Below are 14,713 nucleotides of genomic sequence, written 5' to 3'. Positions count from 1 at the left end.
TTCTCAGCCCATTTCCTATATTTATGTGAGATGATTTTGTAAATTATGAGGTATGGTTACGAGTGTTTGTGAGTAGAGGAGAGAGAAAATGTTATATGAAAAAGTTAAATTTGGGGTTTCACTGTTCATACCGTATAATATTTTAATATATTTAAAAAATGGTTGTGAGTGAAAGAGAGAGAAAAGATAATGATAAAGGTATAAAAAATATTATTTAATTAAACATGAGAGAGAAAACACAATGATTTTTAGTGTAATTATATGATATATATGGATATATGGTAGGGAATGGGTTGGGAATGCTCTTATAGAATATAAGTTAATCCAAACACTTAAAAAGAACTTATCAAATAATAGAAAAAAAGCTATAAGTTAATTTTATATATAAACATAAGCTTAAAAATAGAAGCTAGGCCAAACACCCCCTTAATATAACTTTTAAGAAAACGTTTATTAGCCTCTTTTATGTTAGTTAATTTATTTTCTTTAAATATATTTATTATGCCTAACATTTAACAAGAATATTAAATTTAAAAAAATAAAATGTCTGATATCTTAAGTGGTAAATCAAACCTAAAAAGAAAAAATCGTGGCTATACTGTTAACTAGTTATTTATATAAAGCACTAAGCAATAGGTTAGCTACCCGTGTAGCACACTGATTAAATAAATAATTTTATTCAAATAATAACACAATATAAAATACAAAAAATATCTTCAAAAAATATAAAGATATATTATATGGTAGAATAAATTACATAATTTGAAAATAAAAAGTTGTTACAAAATTCATAAATTTCAAAATATTTCTTTTTACACAATATTTGTAGTTTTATGTATAATTTTACTTTCGATATCAAAACTTAGTAGTTTCACATTGTTTCTGCTTTTAACTCTAGATAATGCAACACATAAATGATTATAAGCTAAAATAAATTGTCTAAAAAACAAACCAACTATCTACAATGATTGACCTTAGCTTTTATTAATATTCATTGTAAACAAAAATAAAGTGAAAATTTCATTCTTTAAAATTAATTATTTTATTTAAAGGTGTGGGATTTTTCTTTAAGAACAAAGTATTAGTTCCAATATTGCTTCTGAATATGCTTCTGTAGCAAGATTATCATATTGTATTTTCATATGTAGTTTAATTTCATTGCATAGACCAATTTTCTAGTTAATATTTTAAGCAACTAACATCGGCTTTTAGGATTAACCTATGACTTGACAACCTAATATATTGAGGTCATTTAAAACATCATGAAACTAATACTTTCTTGTAACGTATCATTTTATGTCTGATAGATACCACTTGAAAAATTGTAATATTTTCATCTCCCGAAAACATGGATAACAATGTTTGCTAATTTCTTGAACGACCTCATTTTTTGGTGTAATTCATTCACTAAAGAAATATATATTTTTTGAAATATTCAATAGTGGAAGGATATACAAGGATAATTTGTCATCTGATTAACAATGTGCTAATGCCTAACATTTTATTCCAAATATAAGAAGTTTTCTTATTCACTTGAAAATCAAAACATGTAGTATAGTGTTTATATTTTTTGTGAATTTTTAAGATGATGAACTTAACATAAATGATGAATTGATTAAATAATCAATAAAAAAAGAAGTTGTAAATGGTTATTTTTAAAACCAACCCGTGACCGAAACTCATTCTAATCATAAATTGTCTTTACTTGAACCATGTTTGATACTTTAACCAGATAAATAAACCAGCTCGTTTATATTAACATAAACACTCAGAATACATCAATAGTGGATTTTCTTTTTAAGTTTTTGAAAAAAAAACTTGTAATTAATTAAGTAAACAATCATATATATTTAATAAGTTAAAGTTTATTGAAATTCTAAATTTAAGTTAATATTGCCTTTTCATCCAATATATCATTTCTTATAAAACCTTAATATTAACTAACTAATATATACTAGATTAAAACCTTAATTTTTGTAATCATTATTCAAAATCGATGTGAAAATTGATTACTTATAAATACATAATATTAATAACCAATACAATATATTTATATAAAACAATAATATATTTATGTTGGTATTTAATTTTTTAAATTAAGAAAAAAATATTAAAAAGAGAAAATGAAAGATTAAAAAGAAAAAAATGAAATACAAAACTATTAATAAGTGAAATGTGTTTAATATGAGAGAGATCAGGAAAAATTTTGTAAGAAACATTTTGGTGATGACATGTGACATTAGAAAGTTTTATTTATTATATAGTATGGATTTGAAACGCTCTAGCGTGGACATTAGGTCGGTGATGAGGCCGAGCTGGGTGGTCGACTGACCCCGGCCTGACATTCGATAGGCCTAAATTTTATTATTTTTAAAGTATATAAAAATTACATATATTTAATGAATAAACTCAATTACTCTACTAACATAAGACCCAAATTTTTTTCGCAGTTTGCCTAAATTTTTTTTACTATTCTTGAAAACTTCCCTAGCGGACACAGATTAAAGTCCGTGGACATGAATTTAGCTGTGTGCGCGGTTCGGTTCGGTTAATAACCAATATCAAACTTGAGCTAAAATGTTGCTTAAAAATACATGAAATGAAGATATAATTACATGAGATGAAGGTATAAATACATGAAATTGTGATATTAGTACATCAAATGGAAATATAAATACATGAAAATAATAGTATTAAACAATTAATACATATAATACATGAAATAGATGAAAAAATGTTTAAAAATATAAAAAAAATAAATGAAGAGCTCGGTGCGATATGATTAATTTCGGCTAATTCAGTTTTTGATTTTTTCAGTACGATTTTATCAGTTTTTGGTTTGGTTTCATTAACCATTCGATTATTACTACGTAAATATTTCAAAACGTGAATGCTTCCCTCAAATCCACAATCTATTTGGTCCAAAAAAATGAAAAAGCTTTTGTCTTCTATTCTCCCTCTAAAAATGGAAACCCTAGAAGAAGAACAACAACAATCGCCGGCATCCGATGATCAATCATCACAACCAACGATGATTTCACGACTCCTAGAATACATCATCAGCATTCTCTCAAAACTCATCAGATCCCTAAATATCACCAAACAAAAACCACAATTACCACCAAACGACAACACTCTTCTTATTTCACTCCCAGAAGACATCATCATCACAGAGATACTCTCCAGACTCCCAGTCAAAACCTTAATCAAACTCAGACCCGTTTCCAAACCGTATTCTCCATCATTCACCAGACTCCAATTCACACACGCCATTGCTAGCAACCGTACAGCATTATTAATATCCGCGTACGACACATACACTCGCCAACGGTACTTACTGTCAGCCACTAGCAACGGTGGGCCCGTAATTGTTGTAGCTACCCCACACGCCTGTACTGTAACCAACAGAGAAACCACTGAAATGGAACATGTCCACGGGCTGGTCCTGTTCTCGTCCGGCAACGGGTTTGTCGAGTGTAATTTCGCTTATGTTATTAACCCGGGTACCCGAAAAATATTTAAACTGCTCGGTCCGGGTTCCAATCCAATGAAAATGCGTTATGGGGTTGGCCATATTTGTTATTTTTTCGGGTACGATGAGTCTATGAATGAACACAAGGTTTTGACTATTAGGATGCTTGATGTTGCGTCGATGAAGCCTTTTGTTCCGAAGAGAATTGAGATAATGTTATTCTATATGTTGAGTTTGACATGGAGGAATATTAATATTGATGGTCTTGAGCTTGGAGATGATGTTATTAGGGAGTGGAATATTGGGACCAAACACGGTATTTGCGTTGATAGTGTGATACATGTGATTCTTCAAAGCCGGAATGAAATACTGGCGTTTGATTTGCGAACGGAGAAGTTTTCGATTATTAAGTTTCCGGATGATGCGATTCGAGATGCAACTAGTTATTATAAGAAGGGGTTGAATACAATATTATCTAATCAACCTTTTCTTATGAAAATTAATGGGTATTTAGGGTTAATGTGTCACAATCCTGCGGCGGGCGTTGACGAAATGGATATATGGATACTGAAAGACTATGAAAAGCGTATTTGGGTTTGGGAAAATGTCGGGTTCTTGAAATCATGGTTTGTGTTAGATGGTCCTATCCCGTTAAATTCGTTCTTAAGGAAGGATGGTGTGGTTACGCAAAGTGGGTCGTCAACGCGTTTGATTAATACTGATATGTATGATGTGGAGAGTAAAAGTTTTAAGTCGGTGGATTTTATTCTTGGTTATGAGTTTCTTCACCCTAGTTCGGTTCGGTTTGATCATGTTAGGAGGTACACTGAAAGCATCTTGTCTTTACCGAGGAATTAAGCCAGTATGTGATGATTGTATGGTGTTTTATTGTTTATGATAGGTGTTCTATTGAAATATGAAAATGGTGTATTTATGCCCCATGAAATATGATTGTGGTATGTTTAAAAGTGGTTAATTAATAAGTTCGGAATTGGAAATAATAATCATGTTCTGATCCTTTGTGTTAATATTCGGCCACGTTAAAGTTGACTGGATTTTGTCATATATAACGTGTCAAATATGATTACAAAAACGGTATAATTTTTAAGCTAACGACTAACTTATTTGATTTTATATAATCTGACTCGACCCGTATGAATAAAGGGTTCAAAACTGCCACATCTTTTATAAGTAACGTGCAACGATGAATCAGGAGTCAAAGTCAACTAAGAACCCAGTCCAGCGTGCTGCGAACAAGCCAACAAGACATTGGTTGAAGTTGAATCACCAAAAGTACCTCTAGTATGGATGATACAGCTGCAGGGTCTCTAGCCATACACCAGCTATTTAGAAGTTGGTTGACTTTTTACACGCGCTTTCACAAAGTCAATTACTAGATGGAATGTTAGATGAGGGACCGGACCGTTTGTTGTGGATCAAGCTATAAAGATGCCCGAAATGATATTGTAAGTCGGAATATACTTATTACCGCTTTCTGTACCCATTTGACCCGTTACTGATAGAACATAACTTGAAAGTTGAAATGACCATTAATTTGTTCTTAAACCACCAAATGCCATTTTTATTTTAGTAAATGAAAGAGTTGTTATTGGGAGATGTGGTAAAATGAGCAGGTTGGGTTGACTCGAAACACTTTCGTCCTGTTCTTGAGTTTTTTTAAAGAAAGGAAAGGAAAACTAAGGATAGTTAAAAAATGGGTGTTCTTGAGTTTTTTTTAGTATGGAAAGGAAAGGAGTAGGAGAAGTTAGGAGGGATTAAATTAATGTATTTTCTCAATAAGTTATCCTCACAAAAATGGGATGATTACTAAGGATAACTATTTTTTAACATAATTATCCTTTTCTTTCCTCTAATTTCCTTCAAACTCAAGAACACACTTAACTAAAAAAAAATTTCTTTCCTTCCCTTTCTTATCCTTCCCTCTCATTTCCTTTTCTTTCCTTGCTTAAAAAACTCAAGAACAAGGCGTTTGTGTTCAGCATAACAATTGATGGGTCAAAATTACAACAACTGGTTTTAGGGGCTGGGCCGAATCAACGCATGCTACTCTTGTGATTAACAAATCATGTGATTTATTCAACATAACTTTCACATTTCACGACTTTTCTTTGTCATTAATATTATGATTCGATCCGCAGCATACCCATGAGTCTACCGGTCAACATGAAATACCCATGGCTCGACTACTTCTATTCAATTTAATAGTTTTATGATTCGAATGGAGGCAGAAAAAAATGGATTTTCAATTTTGTATCTTGGAAAACATTGTATATTTGTATTTGAGTTCTAATCTCAATGTTTTGACTCAACTTGTTATAACCACAAAGACTAGTTTTAGTCATTTGTTGTTAAACTCTTTTTTTAATAATAATGAGAATCCGTTACTGAAAAACCTACCAGGGTTCAACAATACCCTGTTGACCAATGATAGGCTTTTTTAGGTGGGTAAAAAAGATAGTGGAAGTTGTGTTCAAACCTGGTCTCACTTAAGGGTGCAAATGAGGTGATCCGTTCATGGGCTTCTCTTGTTCGGATCAATACATAACGAGTGGAGCTTTTCGAGCTTAGCCCAGCCTGATCCTCAAATAAGCTCGTTTAGTTATCGAGCCTGAGGCCGAGCCTTATATATGAAGCTCGTTTAGGTCTGTCAAGCCTTAGTGAGCCTTGTAGACTTTTATGTTTTGCTTCCTTTGGACTTTTATTTATTAATTTCACATCGTACAGCCGAGCTCAAACAGAGCTTTGGCTCGTTTAAGGTACTGCTTGAACTTGAGCCGAGATTAGGTTCGCTTAAGGTTTTTTCTCAAAGATATAAAAACAATAAAAAAGCGTATATAATTTAATTAATAAATAATAAACAAGCCAAACCATTTGAAAAACAACTCACGAGACAAGCTTGCTCTTTAACGAGTCGAGCCCGAGCTCGTTTCGGCTCGTTTACACCCTAGACTCTCACAAACCCTTTATTTCCATTTTATGAAGATTTTAAACATGCTTCATTTAACACCTCAAGATTCTAGTTAGTTTTTGTCTTACATATTTGTCCAATTGCAATAAGTTACAAACAAATTGATTTAGCATAAACGGTCAAAACTCAGAATTGTCGGTAAAAGAGTGTCGGCTGGGCTGTAATGCCATTGTTTGGTTGTGGGCTAATGTGCTATAAGCTTTTTATCAGTTTTGATTTGGGCCAGTGTGTAATATGATTATTAAAATATGAAGTATAAAAGTTTCATGTACAAGATTAAATCTTTTTTTATGTCAATTAGTTTTGATCAATAAAATTTACAAAACGCAGTCTATCAATATACATCAGATTAAACTAGTAGGTGTGCCCGCGCGTTGCGGCGGGGACTCAACATTGATTAGCTAGGTATGAGTAAGGTTCGCGGCAGAGACGCAACAGAAATTCGATGACATCGGTACGGTTTGTATGTTAAAATGTCAAAGTATTTGCACCTATAATGTGAAACGAAACTAAACAAAACGATGTTAGCAACAATATTTTACTTACTAAATCCGATGATGATAATAAGAAAACTTAACTTTTTAGTCATAGTAGCAGAGAATAAGCATGTCTTCTCAGAATAGACGGCATTCAAGGATCAAGATTTCATCAAGTGATATCTCAAATTTCATCAAGGGATGCATATTAACATAGTCACAAAAAAAATGCATGATTCGAAAATATTATTATTGCCATGTACTTAATTGTGCGAGGAGAGACACCCTTGGTATTAGATAAATGATCCACAAGACGTCCCGATGTCTCAAGTCTCAACCTGCATTGAGAAAGATTCGTATAATAACATACATATAATTTTATACAACTAAATAAAGATTTGTGCCTTCATTTTGTCTTTTAATAACTATGTTATCAACATTCGATTTGCACCCAACACAGAAGAAACCATTGCAAGTGTCTACGTACATTAATAATTAAAGACAAGCATGTGTAAGTTAATCTATCTAAACGGGTCAAAATATTAACTTTATTGTCTTTATAATTTAGTATTATAGGATTTGAATGTCGTTTACTTGATTATTAGGATTTGAATGAACAAGATTATTGTGCGCGCAGTGACTCTCGATAGGGATAAGGACACAAAAACACACACAACACTCGTGAAAATATCAGCACAGTACATAGGATGGGTATATATGCCTACAAAATGAAAGGTTAAATACCGTTTTAACAAACCTAACCATAGTCTATTCCCCATCTAAGAGTCGTGTCCTTAAAGTTGCATATTTCCTATACTTATTTTGACTTTTTACATAATATTCGACTTTTATATGTATAACCGAAATTGACTCTAAATGATTTCTAAATATCTTGACTACATCATTCCAACACCAACAACCAATGATATCAAAAAGCATCTTCTGAAATCAAAGCAACAGCAGATAAAAAAACAGTCAACGACATTCACATTAACGAATGTGCAATCACATCCATAAGAGGCGATTATCAGATGATCAGACTATCAGAGACAAAAGGAATCTATCACTTAAAAATTCAAATCCTTAAACGGTTAGAATGGATGCCGAAAAAAACGACTTTAAAAATGGCCTTCGGGGGAGCAGTTTCTGTGTATGGGAGTTGGAAAGTTGTTGTTTGGTCTCAGAACATGCCAACCTGTGTATGTAGGGGAAGCAGTTTCTGTATTTGACAATGGCCTTCGGGGGGCGATTGAGGATATCGTGGTTTGTGGTGGTCCCTTCTTTGGAGATTTTCAATGGAGGTTGGCATCACTTCCGACTCGTTTTGGAGGTTTGGGTTTATGTTCAGCTTCAGACGTTTCTACTTATGCGTTTGTGGCCTCGAGGGCGCAATCTTGGGAATTACAAGACCACATTCTTCGAGGTTGTGGTATTGATGGGTTTGACTCCGATTATGGGAGTGCGATAGATCGGTTGCACATTTCACTTCCCGATTTTGACATTAGCGGTTTTTCTAATAAAGACACCGCCCCCCCCCCCCCCAAAGCCCAACATGCTTTGGCGAGTGCCCTTTATAGTGGAATCATCAAGAGTTTGGAAATGAAGTTTGATTTATCCCTCGTCAGAAAGCGGTGTTTGAGTGTCTTCGGGCTCCTCGGGCTCAAGATTTCTTAAGTGTTCTCCCTATTGAAGGATTGGGCCAACATATGTCGGCTTTGGAGTACCGGGCCATCCTGAAGTATCGGTTAATAATCCCTTTGTTTCCGGTAGATGAGCCGGGCCCGGTTTGCCGTAAGGTCTGTTTGGATTCTTTTGACGAGCATGCGGTTCACTGCAAAGAGTTGTCTGGGTTTAAGTACATGCATGATTTGGTGAGGGATGTTCTATGCGATGTTCTTAAACGAGCCGGAATTTCGGCTAAAAGGAAGCCCCGTAAACTCTTACAGATCCTCAAGAAGGAAGATCTACATTACGACCGGCCGATATACTTGTTTTTGGGTGGGTAGGGGGAAAACACGCTTGTGTCGACCTCACAGGAGTGTCCCCTCTTGTTGGGATTAGGGGCACTGGATTTGTAGCAGGCCAGGCAGCATTGAAGGCGACATCGGGCAAGGTTGCTAAACACGAGAGAGCTTGTTTGGAGAATCAACACGTGTTTATCCCCTTCGCCTTTGACACTTTTGGTTTCTTAGCTCCGGATGCCGTGGACCTTTTTGAATAGGGTTCAGAAAGTTGTGTATAGTAACGTATCATCCCATAAGAATCAAAACTTTGTTTTTAGTCGGATTGGGTTTGCTATCCAAAAGGGGGTTGCGGCGCAGCTTGTTGCCCGCTTACCTGCCACTTCATTGTAAATCGTTTGGATGTTTCTATGAAATATAAAAGGAGCCAATACTTTAAAAAAAATCCTATATCCAAATATCTGAGTTCGTAATTTGGAAAAGGTTATGATATGTACTGAATCCCGAATTCGAAATTCGCATCTGGTTTTTTTGGTTACCGATACGGATTGGTTATCAGATTTTTTTGTTTTTCAGTTCTTTTGCACACCCTTTATAGTACATGCAAGAAACGCATCATGTAATCAACAACAAGAACCACAAATATGGATAACATAGGAAATTAATGGATGAAGAATGCATACCTTTAAAATATGGATCGTGATATATCAATGGCGATGAAGAACATCTTCATTCCACCGCCTAATTGCAAGTAAGAGTGCCACCCTTAAAAAGTTAAATTTCAGTGTTTATTTAGCGCCTTTGATATCACGATCCCCGTAAAATGATCTAAACAATAAATAAATAAACAAAATCATAATTTAGCTTGTGGTTATGCAATATATCTTTGTAAAACAGAAACATTCTAAATAGCTTCTCTAGTAACCATCACAAACAACATGCCTACAATAAAAAGTTAATAGAAAGAGCATTATCACACAAAATATAATTTAATTAATGAATATTAACTGGCTTAGATGGCACAATCCAAAAGCTGCCTGCGCCAAATTTATACGCTTGTTTGTAAACTTCGGACATAAATGGTTTGGGGTCAACTCAAACTAACACTTCAAATTCTACACCATTCTGACTCAAGCCCGCCATCTTAACAAACACCATTGCATTAGGCTCCGGCCTCTTATGCAAACGAACTGTGAAATAAAGTCACTGCTAAATCCATGACCCGCATCATCGTTTGCCCACCTCTTCATCCCATACCCCTCGGATAAAATATGTTTTGCATCTTGGAAGGAACGTTTTTATAAATGTCAGCTAGACGTCACTCAGTTTTGTGTGGACTAATAGTAACTGACCCGAAATTAACAGAAACTAAACTTGTTTTACCAACAAATAACCTGCAACTTTCACTATGACTAAGATGTCCCTTGTAACTGACCCAAAATGAACAAAACCCCAACTTGCACTATGACTAAAATGTCCCTTGTAAATTGCAATCAATCTACAGCCATTTACATCAAGTTTAGCTTAGACCTGTAGTTTGACTAATAAAAGTCAAACATCTGACTGTTACCAATTTACCCCTTGTCCCTTGTAAATTGCAATCAATCTACAACCATTTAACTCAAGTTTAGCTTAGACCTGCAGCTTGACTAATAAAAGCCAAACATCTGACTGTTACCAATTTACCCCTTGCTTTTTTAATCAAGATTTTAATATTCAGTTATTTTTTTATATAATCGCAATGATCAAACATTAGATGTAGGGTGTATCCATCTGAATTCAGTATAAACACAACATCAGATTTTAATAAAGTAAATTAAATGTTTAAAAAAGGGATATTAAAATTTTCGATAGAATCTTAAATCTGAAGAGGTATTAAAAAAACTTCTATTGAGAACCTTCCAACATAAAATTAGTTCTTGATTTGACCCCACTTGAAGGATGCTAATTACATAACTGAGTAGAATTTTAGTGATCCAAATATGGTGTTAAAAAGTGTTAAAAAGTGTTCTGCATATTAAAATTTTGGATTTTCTGCATATTAAAAGACTAACATAAATATGCAATATAACCTGACTGAAAATAATATATAGTACATTAATTTCTTGAGGGTAACTCACAATTCTAGACTTTTCTACATCGGATTTTGTAGTATTGGTCTTATTTTGCTGACTTAGTCCCTGTATTAGCTTCTTCATTGTAGCTTTAGTCAGATGGCACAAATCATGCTCCGAGTCAGATGGCAAGTACCAAACTGAACTTTAAGGTTCCTGGCCACACTACAAAGTAAAAATTCAAAGGATTGAAGGGAAGGTCCTAAAATTAATAATATTCAATAAGTTTTTTGATGTAATGATCCACAATAGAAGCTTAACAGGTATCACTCTAAGCAAGATGGACTATAACATATAACTATTTAGATGCACATCACAACACTGTTAGAGAGGGAGGGTAAAATAACCAGAAATATTTATGATAACTGATAGTTTCTCACCTGATGCTTATCATTCGTCCCATCTGATTGCAAACATGCTTGTTCCATGTAATGATGTCAAATCAACCCCGTAATAGAGCCTGCGTACAAGCAAGAATAATGAATAAAGTGTACCTCTTATAGTGATATCATATATGCCGACCACTATGTGTGAATAGTAATAAAAAATACTCTTGATCTATAAATAATAATGATAAAAAGAAGACGGATACATTAAACAAATAATATCAGAAACAATATAAAAACACATACCTTGTTTGCAAAATGGTGTCATGTGGATTCTGCAATATAAAGAAAAGAACACGGAGAACTCAGATTAAATCGCATAACATGTGGATTCCGTCAAGTTAAATAGCCTACCAATTCCCAATTTTATCTAAAAGTTGATAACATTGCAAACATGAAAACAAAATTTCACAATATTATTTTGAAATTTTACAAACTCACATGTTTTGCTGCAGAATTTTAACAAATTACCTCCTTGAAATCCTAGAAACCTGCAAATCAAGAATTGGTGGTGGGTTTAGTAGGAATCAAATTAAAAGAATGAATTTAACAAAGAACTTACCTGGGTATGATTAATCGAATTGCTATTGGAAGGAATTGATTAGTATTGATTGCAATTGAAGGTCGGCGGACATCAATTGTAACGTATTGCGACCTAACTGGATGGCGCTGGTGATGTCTTGAATGATTGTTAAGGCGCCGATGCTTGAAAGCTTCTACTGGATAGAAGCATTAATATTAAGCGTCTTAAGAGAGAGAAAATTGAATTGGAAGATGAAAAGGTGTCTATCTTCGTTATAACGTATTCATTATAAAGTAGTATAGATATAGAATATACCACAATTTCAGTTTATTTTACAAAAAAAAACAAACAAACAATCAGCCTAAGCTTTGAAAAATCAGCAAGAAAAACATCTTCCCACTCTTTTGATGGCATTAAGTGCTCGGGACGCGCTGCAATATTTGGAATATTTGGCATATAAAAAGTTTGCTCTTTGTCTAACACAGTTTTATCCACCTTTGCAATCTTCACCTTCGGTATACGCTTTGCTTCCCATCTATGCACAAAACATAACACAAGTTGACTTCTTCTTAAGTAAACTTATCAAAACTGTCACGTTTACCATACAAAAATAGTATTTCTAACAGAAATAAATAAAGAGGTGAAACGTTACCTGACTCGCCTAAGATACTCGCGCCCATCTTGTGGTGGGCCCGAATCAAAATCAGGTTCTCCAGTAACATAAAACGCAGGCCTTTGGATGCTAACGTATTCTGAATCACTATCTTCGTCTTCATAATAATCTTCCTCTTCATTAATATCGTTGGCATCTATACCAAATAAATTATTCACTTGATTCATGTTTTGCATTTCACAACTAACTTTTTCAGAGCCAGTCAATATGACACGTTCATTTTTCAAAGAACACAAATACGCAACAGAACCAACATAGTTCTTTAAAAAAAATACAAAAATAAAGTCTATTAAGTGTGTTAAGACAAATGGTCAAAAGAACTGTCTATTGAGACTCAAGTGTCTATGGGTACTGATATTTATAATAAATGAACATATCAACAACAAAATCCATTTTTATTATCAATAATGTGACTATGTGAGCATATCAACTTAAGTGTGCAAAACAACCGAAAAGGCGAAAACCGCATCCGTAACTGAAAAACCGCATCCGAATTGTGAATTCAGTTTTCGGTTTGGTTATCAGTCCCAAAAATCTTGCTTATTTGCATAACCAAACCGAATAATAACCGACTGAATCGGATGACCGAACCAAACAAACTGAACAAATTGGTTCAATCAATTGAACTCGGTTTAGTTCACACAGTTCTAATTCGAATCGGTTCAGTTTTCAAGTAAGGCACAAAAAAATTAACTGAATAAATAAGTTTAAGTGGTTAATTCGCATCGGTTAGGGCAAAAGAAATTCGAAACCGAATAAACCAATATCGAAGTCAATGATTTGCAATCTAATGATATTATAGGAAACATGAAGCTAACAAATCATATTGAATTTGATTTGCAATCTAATGACTTATATTTTGATTTTTTTGGTCAAAACATACGGTTACATGCAATTAATGGACATAAAAATTAACCTCGTTGTCCCACATCGGATTTCTTGAAATGAGAACCATTGAGCCGCATAATCAATATGAATAAGGTTATCATATTATTCAATATAAGCACATCAGCAACCAATTTGGAGATAAAATTATTATTTGCATAAATGCATATTCAGTGGATTACCTAAACTGCTTTTCTGTACACAAGTGATGATTGGACAAGGATCCGACATGCCATTCATATTAGCAACAATAAGATTCTTCGTTGCCAATAGTCCACCTACATTTTTGACCATTTTTAAGCATCAACGTAACATCAATTACAATATATAATAAGAAGAACCAGCGTCAATATCAGGTGAGCAACAAGAAAAGGATATGAATTCAGTTATCATAAAAAAGACAAAGTACGTCCTAAATACCAAATCTAAAAATAACACATATTCTAATTATGATGATACAAAGTAAAGTTTTCAATAAGGTCTGCAGTTTCACATTAACCTTCTAATTTTAAGTAACAAAGTAATAGTAGCAACGTGTTACATTACAAAGTTTTCTGACATAGTAAACAATGTAAATATAATGTGAATTTTCTACTGGTTGTAGCATAACATAACTAAAACCTAAGTTGTATGTTGTAACCATATAATATATATACTAACCCCCCCCTAGTTGCTGTTGTAGGCTGAACAGCCGCATCGTTTTTCTGGATATCTGCCAACACTTTAACTAAATCTTCATCTTCAAAAGAAAAATGCATAGGAAAGTGTAAGATGAAAAATAATTAATTAACAGTATAATATAAACGCAAATCACATAAACAAAAAACAATAACCACCATCCTCTGGCTTATGTAGCATTAAAACTACCACAAAACCTTTTAAGCGTCATAGCTAACATCATTATTTTGTTAGAGAAACATTCATTTGCATATGCATCAAGAAAAATAGCCACTATGAACATACACTTTATGATCCTCATACAATCATACTTACACAATGTTAACAACTTTACCCATTGAACCATACGGTTCAACTACACCGCCTCAGAACCCTGCCGCAAACTTACTTCCCCTGCATCTCCTCCCGCTAAAACATGTAATTAAGCACCTGCAATACATCAATTGGAATTCAATTCGACAACATTAATGAAACAATTGCATACAATAACATAATTTAACCTAAAACGTGTAATTACGCTCCTAAACTTCAATTCATCAAAATCAATAAACCTTAA

The 14,713-nt window shown here is 33.6% G+C and overlaps 1 protein-coding gene and 1 long non-coding RNA gene across 2 annotated transcripts; one reads left to right on the top strand and one right to left on the bottom strand.

Annotated features, from left to right (window-relative positions):
• Nucleotides 1-2,876: 2,876 nt before the first annotated feature.
• On the top strand, nucleotides 2,877-4,365 carry LOC143629469 (F-box protein At1g30790-like). The gene has a single exon (XM_077098738.1). It carries the CDS (start codon nucleotides 2,891-2,893, stop codon nucleotides 4,328-4,330), a length of 1,440 nt encoding a protein of 479 aa, XP_076954853.1. The 5' UTR covers nucleotides 2,877-2,890; the 3' UTR covers nucleotides 4,331-4,365.
• A 6,630-nt stretch (nucleotides 4,366-10,995) lies between these two features.
• Nucleotides 10,996-11,674, bottom strand: LOC143629461 (uncharacterized). The gene is made up of 3 exons (XR_013152957.1): nucleotides 11,645-11,674; nucleotides 11,393-11,472; nucleotides 10,996-11,177 (listed from the first exon to the last, which is right to left on the bottom strand). It is a non-coding gene; the product is annotated as an uncharacterized LOC143629461 (long non-coding RNA).
• Between the last annotated feature and the right edge of the window lie 3,039 nt (nucleotides 11,675-14,713).

This window comes from Bidens hawaiensis, unplaced genomic scaffold (assembly GCF_021521415.1).
Source record: "Bidens hawaiensis isolate Kalapana, Puna unplaced genomic scaffold, B.hawaiensis_p1.1 tig00000459_1, whole genome shotgun sequence".
NCBI classification, from domain to species: Eukaryota; Viridiplantae; Streptophyta; class Magnoliopsida; order Asterales; family Asteraceae; genus Bidens; species Bidens hawaiensis.
The sequence above is the reverse complement of the archived record's forward strand: the minus strand, read 5'-3'. Positions and strand labels throughout refer to the sequence as shown.

Coding starts and splice junctions, on each gene's coding strand:
- LOC143629469 (XM_077098738.1), top strand. CDS start 2,891: ATGCTTCCCTCAAATCCACAATCTATTTGGTCCAAAAAAATGAAAAAG.